This window comes from Coprinopsis cinerea (genome assembly GCF_000182895.1).
Source record: "Coprinopsis cinerea okayama7#130 chromosome 4 map unlocalized cont3.4, whole genome shotgun sequence".
In the NCBI taxonomy this organism is placed as follows: Eukaryota; Fungi; Basidiomycota; class Agaricomycetes; order Agaricales; family Psathyrellaceae; genus Coprinopsis; species Coprinopsis cinerea.
In genome coordinates, this window is record NW_003307541.1 from 75,565 (window position 1) to 100,432 (window position 24,868).

The 24,868-nt window shown below is 52.1% G+C and overlaps 11 protein-coding genes and 5 non-coding genes across 16 annotated transcripts; 7 read left to right on the plus strand and 9 right to left on the minus strand.

Annotated features, from left to right (window-relative positions):
• Nucleotides 1-369: 369 nt before the first annotated feature.
• On the plus strand, nucleotides 370-1,815 carry CC1G_13054 (hypothetical protein; the record flags this gene model as incomplete). The annotated part of the gene is made up of 4 exons (XM_001840037.2): nucleotides 370-547; nucleotides 611-1,042; nucleotides 1,102-1,673; nucleotides 1,765-1,815. The coding sequence occupies 4 exons, from the start codon at nucleotides 370-372 to the stop codon at nucleotides 1,813-1,815; spliced, it is 1,233 nt and encodes a 410-aa protein (XP_001840089.2).
• Nucleotides 1,816-2,630: 815 nt separating this feature from the next.
• CC1G_12847 (hypothetical protein) lies at nucleotides 2,631-4,185 on the plus strand (the record flags this gene model as incomplete). Its single annotated transcript, XM_001840038.2, has 8 exons — nucleotides 2,631-2,634; nucleotides 2,702-2,820; nucleotides 2,885-3,001; nucleotides 3,058-3,257; nucleotides 3,313-3,352; nucleotides 3,407-3,600; nucleotides 3,667-3,854; nucleotides 3,914-4,185. The coding sequence occupies 8 exons, from the start codon at nucleotides 2,631-2,633 to the stop codon at nucleotides 4,183-4,185; spliced, it is 1,134 nt and encodes a 377-aa protein (XP_001840090.2).
• A 191-nt stretch (nucleotides 4,186-4,376) lies between these two features.
• Nucleotides 4,377-4,448, plus strand: CC1G_20073. The gene has a single exon. It is a non-coding gene; the product is annotated as a tRNA-Glu (tRNA).
• Nucleotides 4,449-4,811: 363 nt separating this feature from the next.
• CC1G_12848 (hexose transporter) lies at nucleotides 4,812-6,860 on the minus strand (the record flags this gene model as incomplete). Its single annotated transcript, XM_001840039.2, has 8 exons — nucleotides 6,713-6,860; nucleotides 6,622-6,654; nucleotides 6,445-6,571; nucleotides 6,102-6,385; nucleotides 5,838-6,041; nucleotides 5,307-5,774; nucleotides 5,032-5,243; nucleotides 4,812-4,972 (listed from the first exon to the last, which is right to left on the minus strand). The coding sequence occupies exons 1-8, from the start codon at nucleotides 6,799-6,801 to the stop codon at nucleotides 4,812-4,814; spliced, it is 1,578 nt and encodes a 525-aa protein (XP_001840091.2). The 5' UTR covers nucleotides 6,802-6,860.
• A 1,322-nt stretch (nucleotides 6,861-8,182) lies between these two features.
• Nucleotides 8,183-8,482, minus strand: CC1G_14310 (hypothetical protein; the record flags this gene model as incomplete). The annotated part of the gene is made up of 2 exons (XM_002911269.1): nucleotides 8,183-8,243; nucleotides 8,364-8,482. The coding sequence occupies 2 exons, from the start codon at nucleotides 8,480-8,482 to the stop codon at nucleotides 8,183-8,185; spliced, it is 180 nt and encodes a 59-aa protein (XP_002911315.1).
• A 1,207-nt stretch (nucleotides 8,483-9,689) lies between these two features.
• CC1G_20074 lies at nucleotides 9,690-9,795 on the plus strand. The gene has a single exon. It is a non-coding gene; the product is annotated as a tRNA-Leu (tRNA).
• A 459-nt stretch (nucleotides 9,796-10,254) lies between these two features.
• On the plus strand, nucleotides 10,255-11,784 carry CC1G_12849 (hypothetical protein; the record flags this gene model as incomplete). Its single annotated transcript, XM_001840040.1, has 1 exon — nucleotides 10,255-11,784. The coding sequence occupies one exon, from the start codon at nucleotides 10,255-10,257 to the stop codon at nucleotides 11,782-11,784; it is 1,530 nt and encodes a 509-aa protein (XP_001840092.1).
• Nucleotides 11,785-13,279: 1,495 nt separating this feature from the next.
• Nucleotides 13,280-14,574, plus strand: CC1G_12850 (acetyl xylan esterase; the record flags this gene model as incomplete). The annotated part of the gene is made up of 4 exons (XM_001840041.1): nucleotides 13,280-13,364; nucleotides 13,418-13,486; nucleotides 13,541-13,815; nucleotides 13,879-14,574. The coding sequence occupies 4 exons, from the start codon at nucleotides 13,280-13,282 to the stop codon at nucleotides 14,572-14,574; spliced, it is 1,125 nt and encodes a 374-aa protein (XP_001840093.1).
• Nucleotides 14,575-14,614: 40 nt separating this feature from the next.
• Nucleotides 14,615-15,520, minus strand: CC1G_12851 (DUF1264 domain-containing protein; the record flags this gene model as incomplete). Its single annotated transcript, XM_001840042.2, has 4 exons — nucleotides 15,298-15,520; nucleotides 15,185-15,241; nucleotides 14,736-15,134; nucleotides 14,615-14,682 (listed from the first exon to the last, which is right to left on the minus strand). Exons 1-4 carry the CDS (start codon nucleotides 15,494-15,496, stop codon nucleotides 14,615-14,617), a joined length of 723 nt encoding a protein of 240 aa, XP_001840094.1. The 5' UTR covers nucleotides 15,497-15,520.
• A 305-nt stretch (nucleotides 15,521-15,825) lies between these two features.
• CC1G_12852 (hypothetical protein) lies at nucleotides 15,826-17,425 on the minus strand (the record flags this gene model as incomplete). Its single annotated transcript, XM_001840043.2, has 5 exons — nucleotides 17,168-17,425; nucleotides 16,981-17,108; nucleotides 16,810-16,931; nucleotides 16,422-16,749; nucleotides 15,826-16,363 (listed from the first exon to the last, which is right to left on the minus strand). Exons 1-5 carry the CDS (start codon nucleotides 17,345-17,347, stop codon nucleotides 15,826-15,828), a joined length of 1,296 nt encoding a protein of 431 aa, XP_001840095.1. The 5' UTR covers nucleotides 17,348-17,425.
• A 310-nt stretch (nucleotides 17,426-17,735) lies between these two features.
• CC1G_12853 (D-xylose reductase) lies at nucleotides 17,736-18,946 on the minus strand (the record flags this gene model as incomplete). The annotated part of the gene is made up of 5 exons (XM_001840044.1): nucleotides 17,736-18,051; nucleotides 18,106-18,441; nucleotides 18,501-18,666; nucleotides 18,732-18,820; nucleotides 18,891-18,946. 5 exons carry the CDS (start codon nucleotides 18,944-18,946, stop codon nucleotides 17,736-17,738), a joined length of 963 nt encoding a protein of 320 aa, XP_001840096.1.
• Nucleotides 18,947-19,742: 796 nt separating this feature from the next.
• On the minus strand, nucleotides 19,743-21,072 carry CC1G_12854 (metallo-beta-lactamase; the record flags this gene model as incomplete). Its single annotated transcript, XM_001840045.2, has 2 exons — nucleotides 20,224-21,072; nucleotides 19,743-20,174 (listed from the first exon to the last, which is right to left on the minus strand). Exons 1-2 carry the CDS (start codon nucleotides 21,007-21,009, stop codon nucleotides 19,743-19,745), a joined length of 1,218 nt encoding a protein of 405 aa, XP_001840097.2. The 5' UTR covers nucleotides 21,010-21,072.
• Nucleotides 21,073-21,660: 588 nt separating this feature from the next.
• Nucleotides 21,661-21,766, minus strand: CC1G_20075. The gene has a single exon. It is a non-coding gene; the product is annotated as a tRNA-Leu (tRNA).
• A 390-nt stretch (nucleotides 21,767-22,156) lies between these two features.
• Nucleotides 22,157-22,262, minus strand: CC1G_20076. The gene has a single exon. It is a non-coding gene; the product is annotated as a tRNA-Leu (tRNA).
• Nucleotides 22,263-22,627: 365 nt separating this feature from the next.
• CC1G_20077 lies at nucleotides 22,628-22,716 on the plus strand. Its single transcript has one exon. It is a non-coding gene; the product is annotated as a tRNA-Glu (tRNA).
• A 187-nt stretch (nucleotides 22,717-22,903) lies between these two features.
• CC1G_14311 (aryl-alcohol dehydrogenase) lies at nucleotides 22,904-24,853 on the minus strand (the record flags this gene model as incomplete). The annotated part of the gene is made up of 13 exons (XM_002911270.1): nucleotides 24,743-24,853; nucleotides 24,512-24,672; nucleotides 24,343-24,432; nucleotides 24,178-24,276; nucleotides 24,049-24,115; nucleotides 23,946-23,983; nucleotides 23,809-23,884; nucleotides 23,728-23,742; nucleotides 23,571-23,671; nucleotides 23,418-23,512; nucleotides 23,305-23,355; nucleotides 23,049-23,224; nucleotides 22,904-22,989 (listed from the first exon to the last, which is right to left on the minus strand). Exons 1-13 carry the CDS (start codon nucleotides 24,777-24,779, stop codon nucleotides 22,904-22,906), a joined length of 1,092 nt encoding a protein of 363 aa, XP_002911316.1. The 5' UTR covers nucleotides 24,780-24,853.
• Nucleotides 24,854-24,868: the final 15 nt, after the last annotated feature.

Consider the following 24,868-nt stretch of genomic DNA (forward strand, 5'->3'; position numbering starts at 1 on the left):
GTGCCTCGTAGCGAAGAGACGAGGTGCAATGTGAGTGGTTCTTTGTGGCCAATTGCTCTGCTAGACCGTTCGCAAAAATGAATTATAGGTGAACATGCCTTCGACCACGACACCGGATCCAAGCAGAGAGATATATTCATGGTCAGCGGCGAGCGATACATCACCTTCTCCCTAGCGCCCAACACAGAGGGTTCCCGATCTTCTCACAGACACACAGCGTAGCAAGTGACAGATGAGAAGTTGCGATGCGAAGGGGAGGTTCCACTGTAACTCCCAAAAGCGACGCTAGAGCGGCCTGAAGTCTACACACTGCTTAAAATATCGAAGATCACTCGGTGTTACGCCCAAGCACCCTCGTTTCGCAAAGCAATGTCGTCCTCTCGCCGTGTATTCGTCGACGATACAGATCGTCGCATCGTCTACTCTGCCGGTCCGTGGGTCAAAGCAGGCTCGGGAGCCCTGGAAGCTGGGCCAGGTGGATACGGAAGTTTAGAGAACACTTGGCACGAGGTGCGCGAAAGCGGGAGCGCGTCTTATCTTTTCAACGGTGAGATTGGGATAGTGTTGCTTTAAGTTCCGATCGTCGATGCGAACTGACCTCTTCGCCTAGGGACGGACGTTTGGGTGATGGGAGCGACTCCTGAACCAACCGAGGGTGGGACAGGAGTCCTCAACCTGCATCTTGCATGTCATGTGGACGGCACTCCCATAGAGATATTCAATTTAACTAGGAATGACTTGCCCGAGAATTACGGGCGGATTTGCTGGGCCAATGATCTCGATCCGAGGGAGCACCAACTGACAGTTACTACTACCTTGGTTCGCGAGCCTGCAGATACATTCCTTGCATTCGACGGCATTTTCTACACGCCTATCGACGAAGGCGAGGGAAATGACGAGAATCAAGTCAAGGAATACAAGGCCGACGATTCAGCAATAACCTACGATGGGGTCTGGGACCTCCTTAGGGAGTCATCCGCCAATAATGTATCCATGCGATCAACGAGCGCCAACGGGGCGACCTTAACTCTTGATTTCTCAGGTATGTGCGCTAGTAGAGCCGACCGGGTCACCTAGTCGAAGCTAACCTATATCTCCCAGGCACGAAAGCCTCCTTCGTAGGGTGGAGAGCGTTTGGCGAGTTCGGAGAGGCAAACGCATCGTTCGTCTTGGACGATGACGAGCCTAGAACGTTCGCTGTTCCAACTCTTGAGGCCTATCACCATCGATATCCACCCTTCACATTCTTTGAAACACGAAGTCTATCACCTGGGAATCACACCTTGAAGGTACACTATGACGGGGAGGGCAACAACCCTGCTCCCCTCATTTTTGATCTATTTCTCGTTCGAGGCGGATCTCCCCCGCCAGTGCCAGTTGATGAAGGAGATTCACCCTCTGGTGATCGCTCGACTTCCCCGCCGGACGCACGTCCCACAGGCGATATTGATAATGGAGGCGATGATTCGACGGCAAGGGGGACGAAAAGAGATGTGGGTGCTATCGTAGGTGGAGTTCTAGGAGCCGTTGCGGGGTTGTCACTCCTCGTCCTCATTGCGATATTAGTGCTGAGAGCGCGGTCTCGTATAAGAAAGGAGAGCCAACCCGGCCCTTCGGCCAATGTACAGGAACCTTACTCGGTGCGGGGAGACGCAGGCGTGGAATCGCCACCGGTACAAATGGGATCAAAAGGGGCGGTCACCGCCATTCCTCCAGCTAGGGGGAGCAGCGCACGTCTATCTCTACCCACTCAAGCCCCATTAGATCGTTCTTCAAGGGAAGAAGGACTTCCTCATCCCTCGTATGCTACCGTAGCATCGGGTTGACGAGATATTCAAGTGGTAAGCATCCCTCAGACCATAATCAATAGCAGAGGGCGAGCTAACATGATATTATCAAGCGCCCATCTCGAAGCGGCTGGATCGTTATCAACGATGGCCACGGCCCGTTTGGCCCACAGGGATACGGTATTTGCTTCCAGTTCTTTGATTATATCGAGCTTGGTACCTTGCGCTAGCGACAGCAATGAAGTATATTTATTACATCTGGATTTATAACGAGAAGCCAAGGAAGCTTCGAATGTACGGAATTCCAGTAGAACTTGATGTCTTTTAGTCTTCCACTACCAATCGGTGGATTAACGGGTAGTGAGTCGCCTCCTGTCGCTTCTCTAACCACTCGTCTACATTTGAATCATATCAAGAATCGTTTCAAGGGCTCAGAGGAAGTACGTCTACTCCACGATTGGAAGAGAACGTAGACTGCCTCATTTCGGGAAAACCTTACTCCTCATTCCGGGCACGGGTATAATTACTTCAAGTCTTCCATCATGGACAGTTCTGCATCCATTTCGAAGGCATGCTCTCACCACAGATCCTCATAGGGCTTGCCCTGGCGCTGCCAGTGGCTCAGGCCCTCATCCGCTTTCCGTGCTCACAGCTTGTAACAGAGCGCTCAGATCCGTACGAGCGCTTATTTCGACTAGCTACCCAAAGCTAATTCACTCCAATTACGTCCAGGCTGGTCACACCACACATTGTCTCGCCGCATCTACATCAGATTATTGGAGGGGTAAGTTTTGATCAGTGAACAAGAAGAATGTTTAAGCCATATGGTCGAACGATTTCAGAATGCGTAGGTTGCTTCTATTCTGATACAACATCCTTGTTTGATTATTGTGTTAGATTCAACTTTACTATAGATCCAGCGATTGATATTGCCGAGACGGCTACCTGTACCACTTGCCGATTCGTGGAGGACAAATCAAATTACTGGACGGCTGTCATGTACTTTAGGCATCCCAATGGGTCGTTCATCCGTGTATGCTTTTCTGTTCCGTAGTACATGAAGCATAGCGATGTGACTGATACTTTCTCGTTCTTAGGTACCCCAAATGGCAAACCATAACACAGGACCAGGTCTCGCCGCGGGAGGAATGACGGTCTATTATTTCCAGCCAAGAGCTCCTACAAAGAACCTCAAGATTCAAGCATTCGCTAAAGTAACGCGACCACTGAGCTCTCGAATGTGGTGTATTGATTTGATCTTCTTGAACAGGGCTTCAGAATGATCACCGGAAACCCGATGCTTCGGCAAGGTATTGACCCCAGCAAGACTGCTGCTCGCGCAGTCACTATGAGGTGCTTCGGCGTTCCGATCCCTGGGGGTGGTGGGACCCCTGGATATCCGGGAGATACGGTTCACTTCCCAACCACGCCCTGCCCAGAGGGTATTCGTTCGAATATCTACTTCCCTCAGTAAGCTTTAGTTCAAGACTCTCGAGGCGTTCCGTGTCCTGATTTCCATTAACAGATGTTGGGACGGCGTCAATCTCGACAGCCCTGATCATTCGGTAGGCGCTCGTGATAACGAAAGCTGAGAAGAAGCTTACGATCTGGTACCTCAGAGTCATGTCGCTCATCCAGTCGGACCTCCAAGTCCCGAAGGTCTCCAGATATTTGGAACGGACTGCCCTGACACTCACCCCGTCCGACTTCCTCTTTTGTTCATGGAAATCAATTGGGATACGAGGCCTTTCAATGACCTGAGTCTCTGGCCCGAAGATGGCTCACAACCGTTCGTGTTCAGTATGGGCGATCCGTAAGTAAACGTTAACCTTATCTTATCCATAGCTTTGCAGGGATGCTAACTAAGATATCTCTGTAGTACCGGGTATGGGCAGCACGCCGACTACGTATTCGGATGGGAAGGCGATTCTCTCCAGCGAGCTATGGAGGTCTGCACCGGTGGAGACGGTATCCCCACAAACTGCCCTGCATTAACCGTCCAAGATATGGACTCCATGAACCAGTGCAGACAACCCAACAAGATCGACGAGATCGTGGAAGGCCAATGTAAGTAAAATTCTGCAGTATCGTAGAGGATGCATGGTTCTGATATCGAGTCGCACCAGACTTGGACAAACTCCCGGGATGCAACCCGATCCAAGAAGGACCCGAACCAGCTACGATGGTACCCAACTGCAATGCTATTTCCACTACCACAGCTGCGCCTTCGCCGACTCACCCTCCCGAGGTTGTAATTCCTCCATGGACAGTCTGCTACTCAGGACCTCCTCCCAACCCAAATCCATTGATGCCCAATTGCGATTCGATTCCAGTGAAGACGCCTCAACCTGAGGCTCCGGAGGCTACATTGCCGCCTGCAGTGGTGACTCCGATCTAATTGGCGTAAGGTTTAGTCGATAGCAATTTTGGTGTGCATTGTTCTCGGATAGTCGACGTACACCCTTCTCTCAGTCTTCTTCTTTTCAAACCACTATACAAAGATCTGTTGTATACATTTCCTATCCGATATATGCGCGATTCCTCACTGAACGGTAGATGGTGAAACGCATCCTCCCTTCATTCAACAGATCCGATATGGTGTAACGGCTAACATTACCGCCTTTCACGCGGTAGCTCGGGGTTCGATTCCCCGTGTCGGAATATTTTTTGCTCTTCTCAAACCACATGCCTGTAAAGCAGAAGGAAAATTAGTACAGCCGTCGGCCCGCAGCTCTGTCTCCATTCAGTGCCCTTCAATGCCCCAGAAATGCCAAATGAATACAATGCATGGAGAATTCGCCGCGATTCTGAACTTCCTCGCTGATAAGGCGTTCAGACTGCAGAGTCAGTACCTCAGTTACAAGATCGGTTACAGGATGCTCAGTCGATAGTTACAAAGGAGGGCCGTTGAAGATCGATCGTAACTCTCAGACTCGGGATTTTGTGAGAATTAAATATTTTTATGCAGAAAGTCGTAATAATACAGGCGTGCGTCGTAAGATAAGAAGTAGTGAAGGGATACAATCAAGCTTTCTGCTCGCCACGAATGGAGAGCTTCTCATCCTGAGAAGCATCCTTGTCGTCGACAGCAGCAGCGGTGTTGGCAGCCAACTCATCGGTCTTCTCGTTACCATCGAACAAGGCAGCGGTCTCTTCGAGGGTACGGTTCTTGGTCTCGACGACGACTGGAAAAAGGTCGGGTCAATATAGGTGAGGAGATAAAGAGTCGAGCATCGATACTCACAGAACCAGCAGAAGACGAATTCAAAAGCGAGCCAGCAGACGTAGACGATGTAGTACTTCCACTGGAGTTTGCCGAGAGCGACGGGGTTGACGTATTGGTTGAAGACGAGCGAGAGGGAGATGGCGATGTTGAAAGCAGAGAGACCCTTGGCACGAATTTGGAAGGGGAGAATCTCGACCGTGTAGGAGACGATGAGTGGGGAGAGGGCGATGCTAAAATGGCGCACAGAATATCAGCTTCAAGATCTCAAGGACAAGGAAGAATGAGGAACTCACTCATAAGCGGCGTAGTACAAGAAGATGAAGGCGATGAAGGCGTGTCCGGCCTTTTCGAATCGCTCAGCATCACGAGCGTAAACGGCGGCGCAGATGGTCATGATGGTGAAGAACAAGGTCATGGTTCCGAGAGAAGTGAGGAAGAGGAGTCGTCGACCGGCGCGCTCGACAACGAATGCAGCGCCGAGAGCCCAGGCCAAGTTCCACACTTGGAGGATACCGTTGATGAGGAGCTGAGTCGAGGAGTTGGTGATACCGACAGTGTCGAAGACCTTGTTGAGATAGTAGGAGACGAGACCGTTTCCTGACCATTGAGAGAAGAAGGCGAGGGCAATGATAATCCTCATTCGGCGACGGTTTCCGGGGGTGGCGATGAGAGTCTTCCAGCCGACGCTTTGGGCAACTTGACGGTCGAGTTCGATGGCAGCCTTGATTTCCTCATACTCGTACTTGACGAGAGGGTCCTCCCTGAGCAGCGAAAAGACAGGTCAGCGCCTCCAAACATCAGGAATTGAAAAGCGAGGGACATACTCGTTGCCGTCAGCGTGGTAGTAGGCCAAAATCTTAAGAGCTTGCTCATTGCGACCCTTGTTGATGAGCCATCGAGGAGACTCGGGGCAGAAGAAGATCAATCCAATCTGGATAATAGATGGGAGAGCTTGGAGGACGGAGGGGATACGCCATGCCCAGGTGCTGTTCCTCATGAACTCAGTTCCGTAAGTGGTCCATGCGGCACTGTTGACATGAGATCAGCAAACCATTCCCAAGCGCGTAGAGGAATCAAATAAGACGTACACGATGGATCCAGAGTACCAGAGGGCGTTGTAGGCGGAGGTGAGAGGAGCACGGTGCGTAGGATAGGCGATCTCCGAAATGAGCAGAGGGGCAGCGCAGGCAGCGAAAGCGACACCGAAACCGATGAAGAAACGGGCGGCCAAGAACATGGCGACATTCTGAGCGGCGGTTTGGATAGCAGTGGCAGCAATCATGATAACGCATCCGACGAAGATTGATGCACGGCGTCCGAGTCCGTCAGAGATGTAGGGGGCGAAAAAGTATGCGCAGAACGAGCCAATGTTCTGTGCGGTCGAGCAGGTAAGTAAGTAATCGCAGAGTCAACTGTTCCGCCTGAACGTACCTGGATGGCCGAGAACAAACCAAGCATGTTATCATCGGGATCACCGAAGTACTCATGCCAGTTGTCGATGGACTGGAGACCGTTGAGAAGACTTCCGTCGTAACCGACAGTTGAGGAGGTGATGAGACTAAGGAGACAGTCAGTCCGAGTTCCAATGCCATCAAACGATCGACGTACAGCAACACCATCCAAGCATTAAGGGTCATTAATCTGAAGACATAGTAATGAGTTGATCATGAACTTGTGAAGTGGAAGTGCCTTCACACACCGTCTGTTATTGTACCATTTCTTGTTGGGGTCGACGAGCGTCCGGTAGTCGATGTTTCCATCTTCTTTGGCGATAGGTCCTCCAGCCATGGTTTAGAGTTCGACGTGTACAGCGAACGTCACGGGAAAAGGGCGAAGGGGGGAGGAGATGGAACCGGGGAGTTGGCCACGAACGAAACCTCTCCGAAGAGAAGCCCTCGCGGTTATATAGCCATGGGATATGGAAGCAAAAGGAGCTTTTAGAGGGAATTTTGATCGCCAGCAGCGAGAAAGGGGCTGGTTTGTTGACCATTGTTGTGGCTCTCACGAGATTTCACGGCGTTGTTGAGCCTGAGTGGTTCCGTGGGCTCCGTCTACACCGGTTCCCGTACCCCATGTCGTTGCGCGCTTCAAGTCTGGGGCCCCATGGCCCATGGGCTCCCATGGGCCACCAATTGAAAATCTGATTGGTTTCTCCACAGTTTCCCCGCGTCGGCTTCATTGTTTTTGATGTGATGTTGGCATCCGTGCCATCATCGACCCTCATCCACTCTTGGGGGTAGAACAGAGATCCGTAATGGGCGCTGGTGAATATCAGCCCTAGCATGCTGCAAGGCCTAGTGCGTAAACATCGACGTATGATTCCAAAGTGCGTTTGCTTTTTCTCCGAAGTTACACCAGAGGGGGTGTTTCGTCTCTTTAGCGCAGTCTTGGAATCTGAGATGGAGCCTTCATTCGGGAAACCCATGCGGTTAGGCACCGAGAGGCATCTCCACTCACCTCGCGATATGTAACGCTCAATAATGCCACAAGAAAACCTGAGAACGGCGCCAGTATTGCAACCATCTGCGGCTCCCGCCCGGATTGTGTCGGAAAGTACACGGTGTCGACGATTGGAAATCCAGTTCTTCGAAAGTCTCCCTAGTAGTTGCCGCTGGTGTGGGATTGGTGTAGAAAGAAACGGGTACGGTAGCCTGAGAAACATACAACGCTGAGAATCTCTGCCACGATACCTGCCTCATACAGACATCCCATCAGAGGGGTTGAAACTACTTACTCACTGGTAGTGGATCTACCGCCGGACACAATGGCAGACATGCTCTCACAGTCATTCGTTAGCCTCGTCGCACATACTGCATCAGTGTTCATCATCAAACTGGGAGCATTCACTTTACGATCGATTGGTAACGAAGGCGCGCTCTGCTATCTACAGTTCCCCACATAATACCGCCGTTCACAGCCGTTCACACACGGTCCGTCCAGTGATATCTGAGCGTCCCAGCCTCCAGATCCGTCTCAGATCCATGTCCGAGGGGCCTCTTCTCAATGAAAGGAGAGAAAGGAGCGCTCCATTTCTCACTCCTGGGGGAGGGGCACTTTGAACAGCAACGGCGAAACCACGGTGCTTACGACGAGTCATACGATCCTCGATAGCACCAAACCAAGGCACTCAGCGTACGGCAGCTGCTCCAAAGGGCTGTGATGTGGAGCATCAAGCCTTGATGCAGGGGCACAGAGGGGCATTCATTCCATAGCCGGTGGAGATAACCGTCCTATAACGAGTCAATTAATCACTAGAACACGAGTCCGAAGGAACTTGTGCATTGTGAAACCTAATAGTAAGACCAGGTAAGACCCTCCGTAAAACCGAAACTCCCAGCATAAGCCCTCACAAGCCCTTTCGAAGAAATTCTAAAGATCCTGTCACGGTGTAGGGATTGACAGGCCTCTTTGACGTCATAACGAGTGCATGCTTCTCGAATTCTGGTCCTGTCTCGACCTTTGCGCACATTCTTTCCTCACTACATGTTGTTCCTGTGACGTCGGCCTAACGGGGCTGGCGAAGAAGGCAACTGGGACACGGGTCCGAGGAGTCATTGAGAAAGAATGTAACGTCGCAACTAGCGCTGAAAGAACGGCTTTAACTACGTTGCGTACGCTGAGGTCGCATAAGCGCTGGACAGTGCCAAGGAGAGGCGCCTAATTCGGAGGCCAGACCCGTAGATTTGGCGCGAGAACCGAACCGAATGAGGGTGCAATCATTCAGGAGCTCAATCCACCCGAACCATTGCCAAGGCTTGTGCTCCCAAAACTGGCACAAGTTGTGGTTAAATTGGTTTAAACATCCGTCACATAGAAATTTCAAATATCATACTCAAAAAAGGGAAGAAAAGCGTGTGTTAAGGTTGAATTATTTATCCGGACATCCTTCCTTCCTCGACATGTTCAAAATAGCACCCATGGCTTCGAACTTCGACGATGCCTATTTATACTAGAATACACCAACCTTCGACAACTCAGAACAGTCTTCAACGTTCACAGACTCCACGTTCCCAAATCCAGTAGACCCCTTTACTATACATAGTTGCCGTGCGAGACCCAGGCAAATCAGTTGATCCCAACCCTTTCGGGTTTGCCACCACCACCCTCGCGCAATAACAAAGTTCCAGCGCGATAGTCCGAATCCCGAGCTCCAAACGATTCCCTCCATCTTCTGCGTGTTTTTACAGAATAGTCTCGCCGCCACTTGCACCGTCGTTTGATTTTTTAAAATACCTTTTCCTTGGTATTTGCCTGACGTTGACGAGCGCTGAAAGTTCATCCAAGCCCCACTCGCGATGTCGACTGGGCGTAATTGGGGTGGCGGCTAGGCTCCCCGCTTTTCACGAGGATGCGGAGGCGGAGAGGGGGCGGGAAAGCGCTGGAATTCGTGGAGATGGCCTGGAGGTATCGGCGTTGACCATGAAGGAGGACATCCGATAGTCGAACGCATATCCACTGCGAGGGGACCAACCATTGAGCCAATAACAGACTTTTCTCTAAGTCAGAAATCGAAAATCGATGTGATGGTGCCTGTGAATCCGGGTCTGTGCAGAGTTCTGAATGCCCAAACCAAACTTCGAATTGGAAGTTTATTTTCTCGGTCTCCAGGAAGTCTGAGCACCCAAAGCCTCTTCTCATCGTGCGGCTGTCAAACCCTGCCTCATGTCTCATTCATGGGCGAGATGGCCGAGCGGTCTAAGGCGCCAGACTAAGGAGACCAGCATGTTCAGACATGCAGTTATCTGGTCCGAAAGGGCGTGGGTTCGAATCCCACTCTCGTCAATAGTTTTTGTTTCGTTCCATTATCCCTCTCTGTGGCCCCGATAAACATCGATTGTCCTTTCAGCCTCTGATTTGACAACGCCTTTTGTCCCCTGCCGATTCATCTCCCCTGCAAATTGTGGCAATTCTGATTCAGGGGACTTGAAGTTAAACCACAAAGGGAACCTGGATACCTGTGATCTTCGCGGTCCAAGAACAATGCACCGGTCGTTTCCTGACGTCGTAGAACCACAGACGTTTATAAACCGATTTCGTCGCGGGGAGTCAGTGGCTAAGCTTGCTTTCCTCCCTTCTCCATCGTCTCGTCTTTCAAAGAGACTTGTATTTTATTTTCCTTCCTTCAGGCCTCTGTACTGGTTACAGTCGCGCTCTTCAACTCTTTCACTGCGAACTAATCTATAACGCCTTTCGTACGACATCTGAACTACACATCACTACAACGAAATCACCCCTTTCACGATGGTCAACGACTCTTTCATGACGGACAACTACCACCCTGCTCACGATACGGCGGTCTACAACGCCCGTTCTGAACCCAACAACGTCGACCCATTCAGCGACCCACCCAATGGCAAGTCGACTAACACCTTTAATGCCACAGGCGTCGCGTCGATCGATGGAACGCCATTCGCACCCCCAAGCAGTGGCCACCTCGACGCGCTTACGACACCACGTAACCCGTCCATCTTCCCTCCTTCCAATGCATACGATTACGACCTCTCCACGCGTGGTCCGTTCCAATCACCTCTACGCCGCGTACCAGGTCCAGTAGGTGCAGGTGAGGATGGAGGTTCGAACCAGACCACACCGACTGCCGCGAACAAAGGGAAGACACCGAAGCCACACCTTCCTCGGCGCCGACCAACCACGCTCTTGCTCTCTCCCCATCGTCGTACTTCTCCTGGTTCAGCAAAGAGCCACGCGAGCAGCACCAGTCGAAGAGCCCGGATCTACTCGAATCAGGGTGTCGGTGGGTTGACTTCGCCCTCGCCTACTCGTTCGCGAGTCAGTCCGCGCCGGGTCACTCCCCGCTCTCCTTCGACGCCGCGCATCCTCAAGAAGACGGTTTCTCCCAACCCGAAGGCGATCTCGTTGGGTGTGTTGGGTAGGATTCCGATGGGGATGGTGTTCAAGAAGCTGAAGCCCTTGAAGAGAGGCCTGAAGAGTGTCGGGAAGAGGAGCTCCAAGTGCGAAACGAGTGGAGGCGGCGCGGGTGAAGCGGGAGGGACAGATAGGGACGTGGATATCGACTTGGAATTGAAGCCCTGGGACACCGACGTGGACGTCGAGATTGCAGATTCGGCACCTCTTCAAGGGTTCGCGCTTGCGCAGGCCCAGTCGATGGAGAAGATGCGACACTCCAGCAGTCGTCTTCGAGATCCTGACCACGACGATCTATTCGACGACGACGATGGAGAAGAGGGAGAGGTGCCAGCGGAGGAACCAGAGCCCTATTCCCCGATGCCCATCTCCCCACTCGCACCCGACATGACGAGCACCAACCCAAACATCCTGTCCACCACCGCAGCACTGCGTGATCTGGGGTTGGTCGACGCTCGACAGGGCGCCCCAGGTGCCTACGTGAGCATGGAGGACATCGACCAGTTCGACGATAGCCGAAGCCATTATCACCCGACAGAGCTCGGCGCCGTCGACGAGGATTCGGAGATGTCGCAGCCCACCACCCCCTCAGCCTCCACATGCCTCTCCGCTCCTCTCTCCCCCACGACCAACGTCAGCATCAGCCCCACCGTCAGCATCAGCAGTAGCATGCGACGCGCCCACAGCAAAGGTAAAGCGTTGAGGGTCTTGGGATACGAGGTCTACCAGGCGTACAACGGGAAGCCGTACGCCAGCGGTGTGCGTGGTATTGGCGACGGAGGAAGTGGCAGGAGTTTGCGGGGGGTCGGTGGCGGGGATAAGCCTAAGCGGATGGGGATCCCTGGTATCATGGACCATGGTAGGATGAGGAAGGCGCGTAGGGTCTAGTCGGGTGATGGCCAGGTCTGCGAAATGGACATGGGGTACTTGAGGTACCTTTTGGACTCATATCTACTATGCATGTATCTCGTCAGGTTCTTGTATATTACCAGTACGTTTAATGCTCACCTTTTAAGCCAAGTATAACAGCGAAGATGGAATGCTAGATATTGGAGGCGAACGGCATCTCTATTGAAGATCCCAGGCAGCTGGGATAACGCAGACGGCAAGTGCTTAGCCAAGACTCGAACGTGTCCGTTTGGCGGTGACGTTGCTTTTGAAGCGGAGATTCAATCGGCGTCGAATTTATGGGCGCTTATTGGAGTCCTTCGCAAATCTGCACCCGGGTACGAGCACAGAGCGTTCCGCTGATCCTCCCATTGATTCTACAGGAAGGTCGGACCATTGAAATGGAAATTTACATCCGCTCTGTTAGTATCTTTAAAATCCGAGGTCGATCACGGTTGACACTTGGTGTCGGCGCCCGAGGTTCGGCTCTGCCGTATTTGTCGAACGTCAAGGCAAATTCTGGCTTCGAACGCTGTGGTTCTTAACTGAATATATCCTCCTTGGACCCATTAATGCATAAGATCCATCTGTGTAGCCATCTGGAGAGGGCATGAAGACAACAGGATTTACGACGACGGCTCTGAGCGCAACAAAAGCGACGGAGAAGGCCGAGGGTGAGTGCACGGTTGGCTGTGAGTTTGAAGTGAGAAACTTTGGATGCAAATGGCATAGACAAGGTATGCACAGGTCGGAAAGTCTTCGGCTTCAGCTATCCAGTGTCCTAGTACTGCCCAGTCAATCTTTGACGGGATAACGTATACCAAGAAGATTATTACTCCGCGAGCGCAGTGTTTCAGCAGCTCAGGATCACTGAAAGTCACGCAGGTCCAGCGACTCCCTATCCTCTGTCACATCTCTGGGCCCGATGCCGTCGCGCAAGGACGAGACACGAGATTTCTCAGAAACTGAATAGAATTCATATCTAGGCGCTATGTTCTCTGTCGCGTGGGCTCGCGAAGGACATCGATTGGCTTCTGAGAATGGTCGGTGTATCAAGATCGGCCCGCCAGACAATCTGGTTCCCACTTTGGTCGAAATCGTCTCGTGTGTGTGTCGCGTGGCATCGACCATGATGCTTCCTGAGATGTCCGCCGGACCGCGATTGAATTGGACGTCGGCACCGAGGCCTACCGACGCATCTTCTTCGCCAATAGTCTATCAAAGAACTCGAAAATCTTTAGCGCTTCGGGACAAGATTAGCGACGCGACTGCTTCATTTTTACTGCATTTCAAGTATCCGAATTTGCGAGAATACCTGAGCGACTATTTCCAAGTGGGTGAAAATGTCGGAAGCTCGTCGGATAGGAGCGTCTTCGCATTGGCCAGGAATATAGAGGATCCAGCAAAGAACGAAAGGTTTAAAAGCAGGTATTCTGGAAAGCACAGACAGGCAGCCTCACATCGAGCTACACAACCCACTAAATCGCTCAGACACATGGTCTTCTCTCCTCGTCTCTCAGCTTTCGTTGCTCTGGTCGCATTGACCAACGCCGCAACTGCCGTTCCTATGTATGGACAGTGTAGGAACCATCGACCCTGCGGCGCGGTCACATACTGAATTGCTTTTGTGCAGGTGGTGGAAGTGGTTACACAGGTCCTACTCAATGCGACCCTGGCTTGGTCTGCGTCAAGTTGAACGACTGTAGGATTCGTCAGCCAGTGACTCCGTGTCCTCGCGACTAAAATCGTCCTCCAGGGTATTCGCAGTGTCAATCCGGAGGTGCTCAGCCTCCAGTCACTACCACTTCTTCTCCCCCGGTCACTGTCTCTCCTCCTCCTTCGACTACTACAGTTGCTCCTCCTGTGGCCACAGGACCTCCCGCCCCTGAGATCCCGGCTGGGCAGCTCACCCAGCTTCGAAGCTTCGGAAACAACCCAAGTAATATCAGCATGTTCGTCTACAAGCCCCAGAACGTAAAAAACCGCCCTGGTCTCCTCGTCGCCCTCCACCCGTGCGGAGGAACTGCTCAGGTAAGGATAGTCGAGCCACGCCCAACTAAATGACCTCATCTCACCCGACTGTCATCTTCCCAGCAATACTTCTCCGGCTTCCCTGGGTTCCGCCAACACGCCGACCAAAGAGGCTTCATCGTTCTCTACGGACAGTCGCCTCCTGGCAGCTCCAACTGCTGGGACATCATCTCCACCGCCTCACTCACTCGCGAAGGGGGTGACGACTCGACCGGCATCGCCTCCGCCGTCAAGTACGCTCTCCAGAACTGGAACGTCGACCCCGAGAAGGTCTTCGTAACTGGTACTTCGAGCGGCGCAATGATGACCAACATTATGGCCGCCACCTACCCCGACCTCTTCAAAGCCGGCGCAGTTTGGGCTGGGACCGCCGTCGGATGCCTCTCCGCCAACACACCCCAATTCCCTCCCGATCCTTGCCAGTCCGGAACCGTCATCCGCACTCCCCAAGAGTGGGGCGACAGAGTCCGCCGCGCCTACCCAGGCTACAACGGTCCGTGGCCTAGGATGCAGATCTGGCATGGAACGAACGACTTTGCGTTGGACCACAAGAACTTGGCGGAGCAGATGAAGCAGTGGACGAACGTCCATAACATTTCGCAGACCCCTACTTCCACTTCACCCAGTACTCCTAGGCAGGGGTGGACCAAACAGGTGTATGGAAATGGGCTTGTCGAAACTTTCTCTGGCCAAGGTGCAGGCCATGGTTTGCCCGAGAGTGGAACTGAAGTCGTAGCTATGGATTTCTTCGGTCTCTAGTTTCGATGAAATGGATAAACGTCTTGTATATGCCACCATTCTATGTAACCAATACATCTGCTCTCTTCAATTTCTTGCGTTTGGAGTTTACGTTGGCCTGATCAGCGTCTGGAAGAGATGCTCTAGTTTCCTGTTACAGCGAAGCGCCGAACCGAACTCACCTGGATGTAACTCCGGCACTGGAATATACCCCCTAATCTCCTTCTTCCTCTTCCAATCACTCCCAAACCGCTTATCCCTCTCCCCAACGACCTCCTCAAACTTGGGCATACTCTCGCGCTCGGTGAACGAACCCATCAACTTCGGCATCCCCAGAGGTAATTTATCCCCTCTATCGACCTGCCAGAAATGGAATGTCTTTCCATACAAACCAATCACCTCCTCCATCTCTGCGTTTTCCGCTTTCTCCCAAACGGTTTCTGGAATGGGCATGCCCGAGGTCTTCAGAGGAGAGGGCATGATGAGCATACCCGATTTAACCTCGAAAACGTGCGAGTGCCAGAGTTTGCGTTCCTCCGGGTCGAGGGTCTCGTACAGCTTGGGTGTAATCATATACTCGACTTCAGCCTGAGGTTAGAAGAGAGCTACCATCCGAAACATGGGCGCGCACCTCCAATCAAGCGCGCGTTGCGTTCAGGCGAGTCGTAAATCAAACATTGACGAACATCTATGCCCAACGTATCAGCACATTCTTCATTGTAATAGAGTGCGTGAAATGATTACCTTCAGTGACATGCGCACAGTAATGCGAAGCCTCCACATAGCGTCCAGGTTCATCTGCATAGCAGTGAAACGCGTTCAGAAACGCGCAGATATTCTTGACAGGTTCGAAGTCCTGGGTGAGCGATGCCCCAGTCCCGAGAATCCTGGACTTGGTAGAAAGAGGATCTCCTGGGACTTCGGTTGAGTTACAGTGTGACATTGCTGGTCGTTGAGTCAGCTAGACGGTGGAAGAGGGAAAGGTACTGGCGACTGCGTGGTGAGAGGACGATTCAATGATATAGGTGACTTCTCTGTGACGTCATAGTGGTTCAGATGCTCAAGCGCTCAAGGATGTCGCTGGCGGTTAACACCAACGCATGGATAGTGGCCAAATAAATTATCGTGATATATATACTTCTCGTAGATTGGCGTTACATAGCAGGTACAACTTGGATAGGCGTTCTACAGAGGGGTTAAGCCGTCAGCAATTTAATCCACGGGATCTTGGAGCTGAAGAACTCACAAGTTATAAGTGGAGAATCCGCGCTTTCAAGCGCCAACTGCCGGAACTGGTGTGCTCTGTTCAGGGTGGGCAGTAGTAGGCGACGTCTGTTCCCCCACCGAAGAGCTAGAAGGTGTAGCAGTCACCGGTCCCCCAGTAGTCGCGTTCGACTTGGGCTTTCGATGGCCCGGGTACCTGTGGTACTTCTTCGATCTCGGTCTGCTCTTCTCGGGCTTCTTATCACCAGATTCCCCACCCTTCTCTTCCTCGTTCCCATCTTTACCCTCCCCTTCAGCTTTCTCCTGGGTCGTCTTAGGAGTCTTGGGCGTCTTGTACGCTTTGCCTCTCGACTTGAGCTTCGAAAGCGCCGATGCCTTGGACTGGCGCTTAAACACTTGAGCGAGCGATCGCTGCTCTTTCGCAGTTTTTTCCGTAAGCTCGACGATAGCCTTGATCTTCTCGGTCTGCTCGGGGTCCGACCACCATCCACGGTTCGGAAGGAACTCCTTGGAGTGCGAGTAGACACATTTCGTCTCTCCATACCTGCAATTGTCCAGGAGGAAGTAGATGCAGACGTTGTGCCCGCTGTAGGAATCCTGTCAGTGACCAAAATAGCGACACCGGAAAAGGTGAAATGGCTTACAGATCGTCTCGCACACTCTTCTCGTCCGGAGCATGCGAATACGGACAGGCAATACCCTTCCCACAGCGACCTCGATTATAGTATCGGCATGGAACGCCGTTGCCTCGATGGTTGCAGTCACTAGAGTTGGAAACCTCATCCACGTCCAGAGGACTATCGTCGTACTGAGGGTACGAGAAATCGAGGTCTTGCAGGGTAGGTAGGGCAGCTTCCGCAGTGTTTCCTTCTGATCCAGGCTTGGCGGCTGCATCGAGCGTCGCCTTGAGTTCGTCGAGAGATGTTTTCGCCTTCTCATGTGTCGGCTCGTGCTCGACTACGATTTCGAGGTCTAGGCAAAGGGAAGTAAGCCGGGTGAACATGAATAGGACAGATGGGAGGAAGCGTGTACCTATTTTAGCTGCCGTCAGCAATCTCTGTTCGAGACGGGCCAAAGCTCGGGTGTAACGAGCCTCAATGGATTTAGGGTCAAGGGTCAGTGCGCGGGTCGCAGCATGAGCGGCCTCCTCGAACCTGCGATCCTTGTCAGTCGTCCTCCCAACGAGCCCAAAGGCGCACTCACCACTTGAGTTTCGTATACGCTGCAGAGAGCAGGATATAATATTCCACATTCGAAGGCCAAATCTGAGTAGCCTCGAGGTACGGAATCAGCGCTTCCTCATATTTCTCCTTCTCATACAGCTCGTCTCCCTACAAAACGCTGCTTAAGCCCCATGTCGTACGAAAGGAATGAGAAACCGTGTACGCACCATACGTCTAAACACCTCAGCCTTTGCATGAATCTCGGCAGCTTTCTGCGCTCTCCTCTCTGCGCGGATAGCGCGCAACTCTTCTTTCGTTATGGGTTGCAAGATGGGCGCTCCTTCGTCGTCGTCCGAGGCAATGTCGTCGTGGTTCTCCAGAATGAGTTTCTCAACCTCCAGGCTCATCTTGGGCGGTGAAACGGGGGGGGGGGGTAAGGGATGCTACGTGGTGGTGAAGGAGTTGGGCTTTTTGTTTGATGTAGTGTCCTGCACTGGTTCAAGAGATGTGTCGACGACGGTGGTCACCTAATCAATGGAATTGCCTTCCATCACATCCCCAGCTCACGTGAAGTGATTTTGATGGTCGAATCGGAAGTAAAAGCAAAGGCCGCCCATCACGCCAAGCCCAGGTTAAGCGCCGGCGCTCTACCTCGCGTAACTCGAGCGGACTCAAGCAAAAAAGACACAAGCCATTACTTTCGATGTCCACAAATCGTATACGATTGATCAATAATAATACATTTCCATTGATAACTTATTACACTTCTACCCTTTTAACCCTTGGTTCCAACGCTTAAGCGAAGATGTAGAGGGTGCCGAGGTAGTCGGGAGGGTTGTTGAAGCGGAGGTCCTTGTTGAGGCTGGTGATCTGCTTGATCTCCTCCTCAGTAAGGTCAAAGTTGGTGTGCTCCAAGTTCTCCTTCAAGCGCTGAGGAGAGTTGGACTTGGGGATGACAGCCAAGCCGCGCTGGGTGGCCCATCGGAGGAGGACCTGGGCGGGGGTCTTGTTGTGCTTGGAGGCGATGGTGGTGATGACCTGGTGCTCGAAGAGGGGAGGGGTATCCTTGGCCTTGTCCCAGTCGAGCTCGACGAAGGATTGGGGACCGAAGCTATCGCATAACGTCAGCGATATATAACACAAAAGACAAAGAAGAGTGACGTACGAAGAGTAGGCGGTGACGGCAATGTTCTGGGACTTGGCAAAGTCGAGGAGGGCGTTTTGGGTGAGGTAGGGGTGGATCTCGACTTGGAGGATGGCGGGGCGGATGCGAGCATATCGGAGGAGATCGATGATCAAAGCACCCTGGAAGTTGGAGATACCGATGCTCTTGGCCAAGCCGAGGTCAACGAGCCTCTCCATGGCCTGCCAGGTCTCCTGGATGGAGGCCTTGCTCTCGACGACCTTACCCTCAAGGTTGGTCCAGCCGGAGGGGTAGCTGTCCTTGGGGTCGACGTACTCGAGGGCGACGGGGAAGTGGATGTAGAAGATGTCGAAGTAGCTGTGAAGGAGAAAGCGTCAATCAGAAACCAAAGGCATGATTGAAAAGGCTGTACTCACTCAATTCCCCACCATTCGAGCTGCTGGCGGGTGATGGGCTCGACGCGCTCCTTCTCGTGGAAGGTGTTCCAGAGCTTGGAGACGATGGTCAAGTCCTCACGCTTGACGATGCCCTCATCGATGGCACGCTTGATACCCTGGCCAGCCTCCTTCTCGTTGCCGTAATCTAATCGAGAGAAAGAGATCGGCGTCAGGGAAAGAGATCGCCAGCCAATCTAAAGGTAAACTTACCGAAGGCACCGTCGAAGAGTCGGTAACCAGCCTTGATGGCGTTGTAGACGACATCAGCGGTGTTTTCGGTGACCTTCCAGAGACCGAATCTAAAGAAGAAAACCGCGATTAGAGATAAGATAAAGAGTGACACCCGCGAGCGAATGAAATGGAACGAACCCGACTTGAGGGATCTCCTGGCCGTTGTTGAGCTTGATCTTGGGAACCTGAACCATCTTGAACTGAGATGAAGTGTGGTGGGGAAGTAAGGAGCTGTCGAAAGAGGAGAGGGGGCTACTTATAGTTGGCCCAGTCAGCCGTGTCTCCAACTCCGAGATTTCGTCGAGGAAGCCATAATGCCGGCTTACAATGAGACGCAATCGCACGCCCTGTTTTGTAATGAGAGCAACGTGGTTGTGTGGCTTGGCTCAGCGTCGCGTGAACTTTTTCCATCCACAAAAGAAAAGGGGCGGGAGGGCGGATCTTAAACCAAGCGGACGGGGGATGATTCGGGGCAAATCTCTATTACCCCCCGAACGAGAACGACGTCATCCCCACGCGAGGATTGGGACCATTATTCCCCAAAGATTTACTCAGATTTCAGTCCCTTTTCGCTCCTGTTCGACTTGAGTAACGTTTTGTAGCTATACAATGTTAAAGCCTAGTGCCATAGCTCGATGTGATAGCGATCACAGAACTGAACTTCTCGGAGGAATGTCGCCGGGAAGCGACCAATCGAGAATGGTTCAACGTTGAACCAGATTTAAAAGAAAGCCTGAAAAGAACATATTGAGAAGGAATGGGGTTGAAATGGAGATAACACCAGTTACGCCACCGTCAAATCGCTCAAATCGAAACGGGGGTGGAGAAGTGCCCAGGGCCGGGAACCGATGACGAAGAACAGAAGACGATCCGGTGGGGCAAGAACGATCGATAACAGAACACAGAAGATGAATTGCGAACGGGGTTACATACAAAAGTACAATGGCGAAAGCATAACGACGAACTAAATAGAACACGATGGAAAACTAGTTACAGACCCTCGGGTACTTTGAGGGGGATTTTCATCATTCTTCGACCGTTCTCGTCGCGACCGGGGAGTCGACCAGCGCAAATGTTGACTTGAAGGGAGGGGTGGATGAGCCTGGGCGCACCTAGGGATTTATCTCGCTTCGCACGCCACTGGATGAAGCGATTCATTACGTCCTCTGGTTTCTCTTCAGCAGAGTTGATGGCGAGGTTGGGAATGTCGCCCAGTTTCGAGGTGAGATGTACATTCTTCTCTCGCTGCTCAGAGACGAAGGACCAACATCGGTCTTTTGGCTGACCCGCGCCTTCAGGTGGGTAGTCGTGGCCGGCGTAGATCCGAGTATCGGGAGAGAGGGAGAGAACACGTTCGATGGAGTTGTAGAGATCTTCAGGGGAACCACCAGGGAAGTCGGCGCGAGCCGATCCAACATCAGGCTAGAGAAACGTGAGTAGGGGTTCCATAAAGAGGTTGCAACATACGCACGTAGAAAAGAGTATCTCCAAGGAACAGAGCTTTGCCTCCGACTTGGTACCCGACGTGGTCAGGAGTGTGACCGGGGAGGTGCACAATCTGGCACTCCAATTCCCCAATCTTGAACTTCTCGTCGTCCTCCCACAGCTTGTCGAACGCCCCCTCGTACCTCTCCTTCTCCACCCCATACACATCCGCAAACCGCTTCTGCACACCTACGATGCGCTTGCCAATACCAACTGGAACATTCCCACCCAACTTCTGCTTGAGGTACTGTGCCGACGTGAGATGGTCGGCGTGGGCGTGAGTTTCGAGTAGCATGATGACGTCAAGGCCTCTCTCCTTCACGAAGGCGAGGAGACCGTCAGCAGTCTCGGTGGTGATGGCGCCCGACGCTGGGTTGTAGTCGAGCACGGGGTCGATGATGACAGCCTTCTTAGTAGCAGGGTCCACGACGATGTACTGCCACGTTGAGGTCGCATCTTCGAAGAACGAATAGACGGTAGCGTCTCCTGGACTTTGGGACTGGGTGACACAGGTGGGTTCCGTGGCCGTCATTAGTGAAGTCCGCGTAGAGCTGTACCGCCGCGCAATTTTGGAGTATGTTTGGAAAGACGGAGATGTCTTGACGAAGGTGGACGTCGAAACTGATATTTGGAGGCCTGGGTGAGCGGTTCGTGGAGCGAGGGTGGGCGTGGAGTGGGACGAAAGTCTGGAAATAGGGCGAGACAGTGCTCGTGAAAGTGTTCTAGGTCTGCAGTATCGTAAAACTCCCGAAGTCGAGGCTGAAAATTGCATAGCGAAACGAAGATAGGAAGACGAAACCAGGTCACGCTCCAGGGACAGAGGTGTGCAGAGGACGAGTGGGGGAGCTCGAGGAATTCCGAATTCAAGCGAACCGCGCTATATAACCACGATCTAGGTATTCCGAATTCGTGACCAGCACTCCGAATTGGTTGTCAGCATCAGGTCAGCAGTCCACGTGCTGTCGGTTCCAGAAGAGGCCAGATGTGGTGCGTCGGGTCGAAGTAATTCCAAGTCGCGTTCATGGTGTATTCTGTGTACTGGGGACGGGAGCTGCAATTGGGAAGGTACGAGGAGGAGAACCAAGTTGCAACTTAGCGCTCAATGACGCCTTCGTCGAGCACGCCATGTATTTGTCCTTGATTGTCATATCGCCCATCCCAACCCAAATCGGGATGCCATCAATGTCAGAGCGTCGGTGGTTTTACCAATGGGAGTCTCGACTTCTGCTGGTACAAACCTACTTAGCTGTGAACAGGGACTGCTTGAATTATGATGAGGTCATTTCCAGGTCTGGGTGAGGGGGAAAGTCGATAAGAATGTGGGAGGAAAAAGTGGACTCGCATGCTCTTATCGGGCGCTTAAGCTATATCCCGGACAATGCGAGAGGCAAAATGTTTCCTTCTGCGGAGACGCAAAAGGATGTGACGAGAGTGGGATTCGAACCCACGCCCTTTCGGACCAGATAACTGCATGTCTGAACATGCTGGTCTCCTTAGTCTGGCGCCTTAGACCGCTCGGCCATCTCGCCATTGGGCGCTTATCCCTGCTGGTCGTTCCCAGGGACGGGCTGGACTTCAGTTGAGCGGACGGCCTCGCGAATGCTGGAGACGCACGAACGGATGAGCGGGTGGGATGGTCGTGGTCCCATTCTGGTAGTCTATCTAACTGATGATGTGGTCTAATGATCTAATTAATCTAATCTAGTCTCGGTCTTCCAGTCGGTCTAACTCTGGCACTGATCCTCTCGTATAGTCCACGTTCTCTGCAGTAGTGCCCAATGCTTAACGGTTTGAGCACTTATGTCTGCTGGTCGTTCCGAAGCAGAAGGTCGGACACCACGCGTTTACCGGGCGCCTAATCCCTATGCCGGACACAGTGAGCGGCAAAATGTTTCCTTCTACGAAGACGCAAAAGGATTTGACGAGAGTGGGATTCGAACCCACGCCCTTTCGGACCAGATAACTGCACGTCTGTACGTGCTGGTCTCCTTAGTCTGGCGCCTTAGACCGCTCGGCCATCTCGCCCCTTAAGCGCTTATTCCTGTTGGTTGTTCCGAGTGACAGGGCTGGACACCTGGCTGGGCAGCATCTTTTACCGCTTCTAGTCTAGTCAATTTCATGCGTCGCCTAAATGTGCAGGAGCTCGTGTTTATACGTTCCAGAATCCAGAAGTCCTTATTTCATCTTTGATCATACGTAGGTGCGATAACTCCTCGTTTAGCCTTTTTAATAACCGTTGTCTATTATGACAACACCCCTGCATTTAAGTGATACATAATACCCAACGATGAGGCCTGAGGGTTGAAGCGACGCATACCTTCGATCCTGGTAGTATACAAGGAAACAACGAAGGTTCTGCGAAAAAAGCAACGACGAGTCTTTCCATTACATCGGATATGGTGTAACGGCTAACATTGCCGCCTCTCATCGAACGAGAGTCAGTCCGCGGCAGCTCGGGGTTCGATTCCCCGTATCCGAATTTCTTTGGTTGGATTGCTAGCGTATTTGTTTTTGTTTTTGTTTTTTTCCCTTTCCCGTTTTGAGGCTAATCGGCGCTTCACGGTATCTAATACTCTATCCAGAGATCCCATTCTGTGGTTGTTCAGTCGTATTCTTTAAGTACATATCCTAGTACTCGAAGCGTACAGACGTGTCTATCTTGACATCTAGAAGTGCCCGAACGCATTCTGAGTCTCGTATGGTTCCTCCAGCTCTTTGATTTCCTCTTCTGTGAGTGCGACATGGACAGCATCTAGGGGTAACGGACACTAGTTAGCAATGAACAAGGCCTGAACTGGACGCGAAGCTCACCCAATAGCTCCCGCAGGTTATCGAGCGAGGTAGTGCCGACAATAGGAGCGGTGACACCTGGAAGCAAGACAATGGTCAATGAGATCCAGTCGGTACAAGGCAATGAATGAGAGGGACGAGCCTGGCTTTGAAAGCATCCATGCGAGAGCAACCTGAGCCATGCTAAGTCCTCGTTTCTTCGCGATCGATTCGACGCTTGAGGAATCATTCATTAGCTATAGATGACAATGTAATGCAACGGAGAATCAGTCCTTACGCAGAGATGATCTTCTGGCCTCCTTCGCCAACGTTGTATCCCTTCAACATCCTATCCAGGGTGCCGGTGAGCGATCAATCCGTTCGCTGTAAAGTGAGGTAAAGTATGCTAACCTGTCGATTCCAGCTCTTGTCGATTGGGCATTCAGAGGCCTAGTGAGCAGTCCGCGCGCAAGAGGCGACCATGGGATTGCGCCAACGCCGAGATACTGTTCCATGACGAGCGATTTAAAAGAGACAATTCGCAGAACAGAAAAAGGAAGGCACCTTTAGGGTAGGGAACATCTCGCGCTCTTCTTCACGATACAGAAGGTTGTAGTGGTTTGGCATCGAGATGAAGGGCGTGAGGTTGTTGTTGATGGCGTAGTCTATCGGGGCTTGACGTCAGTCTTTTGGCCCATAGGGGGTTCATGGAGGAACTGACTTTGCATAGCGTGGACTAACATGATGTGAGCGTCAGTGATGAGTCAGGGTGTAGGTGGTATTAGGTTCTTGGGAGACGCACATTGCCACGCCCAACAAGACGACATTCCGATATAACGAACATATCCAGCTTTAACGACGTCGTGGAGAGCTTGCATCTAGAGCCCAGAAAGCTTTGGTCAGCAGTGAGGCTAAACGGTTCAACACCATGACGCTCACAGTCTCTTCGATCGGGGTGTTGTAGTCAAAGCGGTGACCTGCTCGGGACGACAACATTCAGACTTTCTGGGACTCGGCATCACGACGGTCAAACTCGACTGACATTGCAGAACATCGATATAGTCAAGCTGGAGGCGTTCCAAGGATTTCTTCACAGAGTCGAAGATGTGCTATGTACCTCGATGCATTAGCAAGCCTGAACGCGAAAAAAAAACGACCATCCGACCCTCACCTTCCTGCTCAATCCGTGCTGGTTGATATACCCCTTTTCGTCAGCGCCGTCTCCAGCCAGGAAAAAGTCTCCTGGTTTATTTCCAACCGCGAAGTAGACCTACACGAAATGGCCCCGTAAGAACCTTCCTTGATCGCGACGGTAAAGAGATGGTGGTGACCAGACCTTGGTGAGAACGACAATCTCGTCTCGAGGAAGATTGAACTTCTTGATCGCCTTGCCGAGGATTTCTTCGGATGCACCGTTCGAATAGGTCTGTGTTGAAGTTCATGTTCGTCACGGTGAGGCCATTACGCTGTGAATGATCGGGTGATGAAACTGAGAGGAGACGCACATTGGCAGTATCGAATGCGTTAATCCCCGCATCGTATGCAGCTTTGATATGCTTCAATGATTCCTCTTCGTCGAGTACCCATCCCTGCCAGTTTGGATCGCCGTACGACATAGTTCCAAGGATGATCTTGGAGACTTTCAGACCCGAATTTCCAAGCCTAACTGAGGTTTCGTGTGGGTTCAACCGTAACTCCTGGTATCATAATCGTAGCGATAACCTGCAAGCACTTACCATAAGGCATCTTGGTCTTCTGTGCGTCCGAAGCCATGTCGCAATGTTAATAAGCCTTTGTTAATTCGAAGGACAGAGAGTGAATCGGTTGGCCAACAAGTTGGGGGTCACTGGTCAAGTATGTGT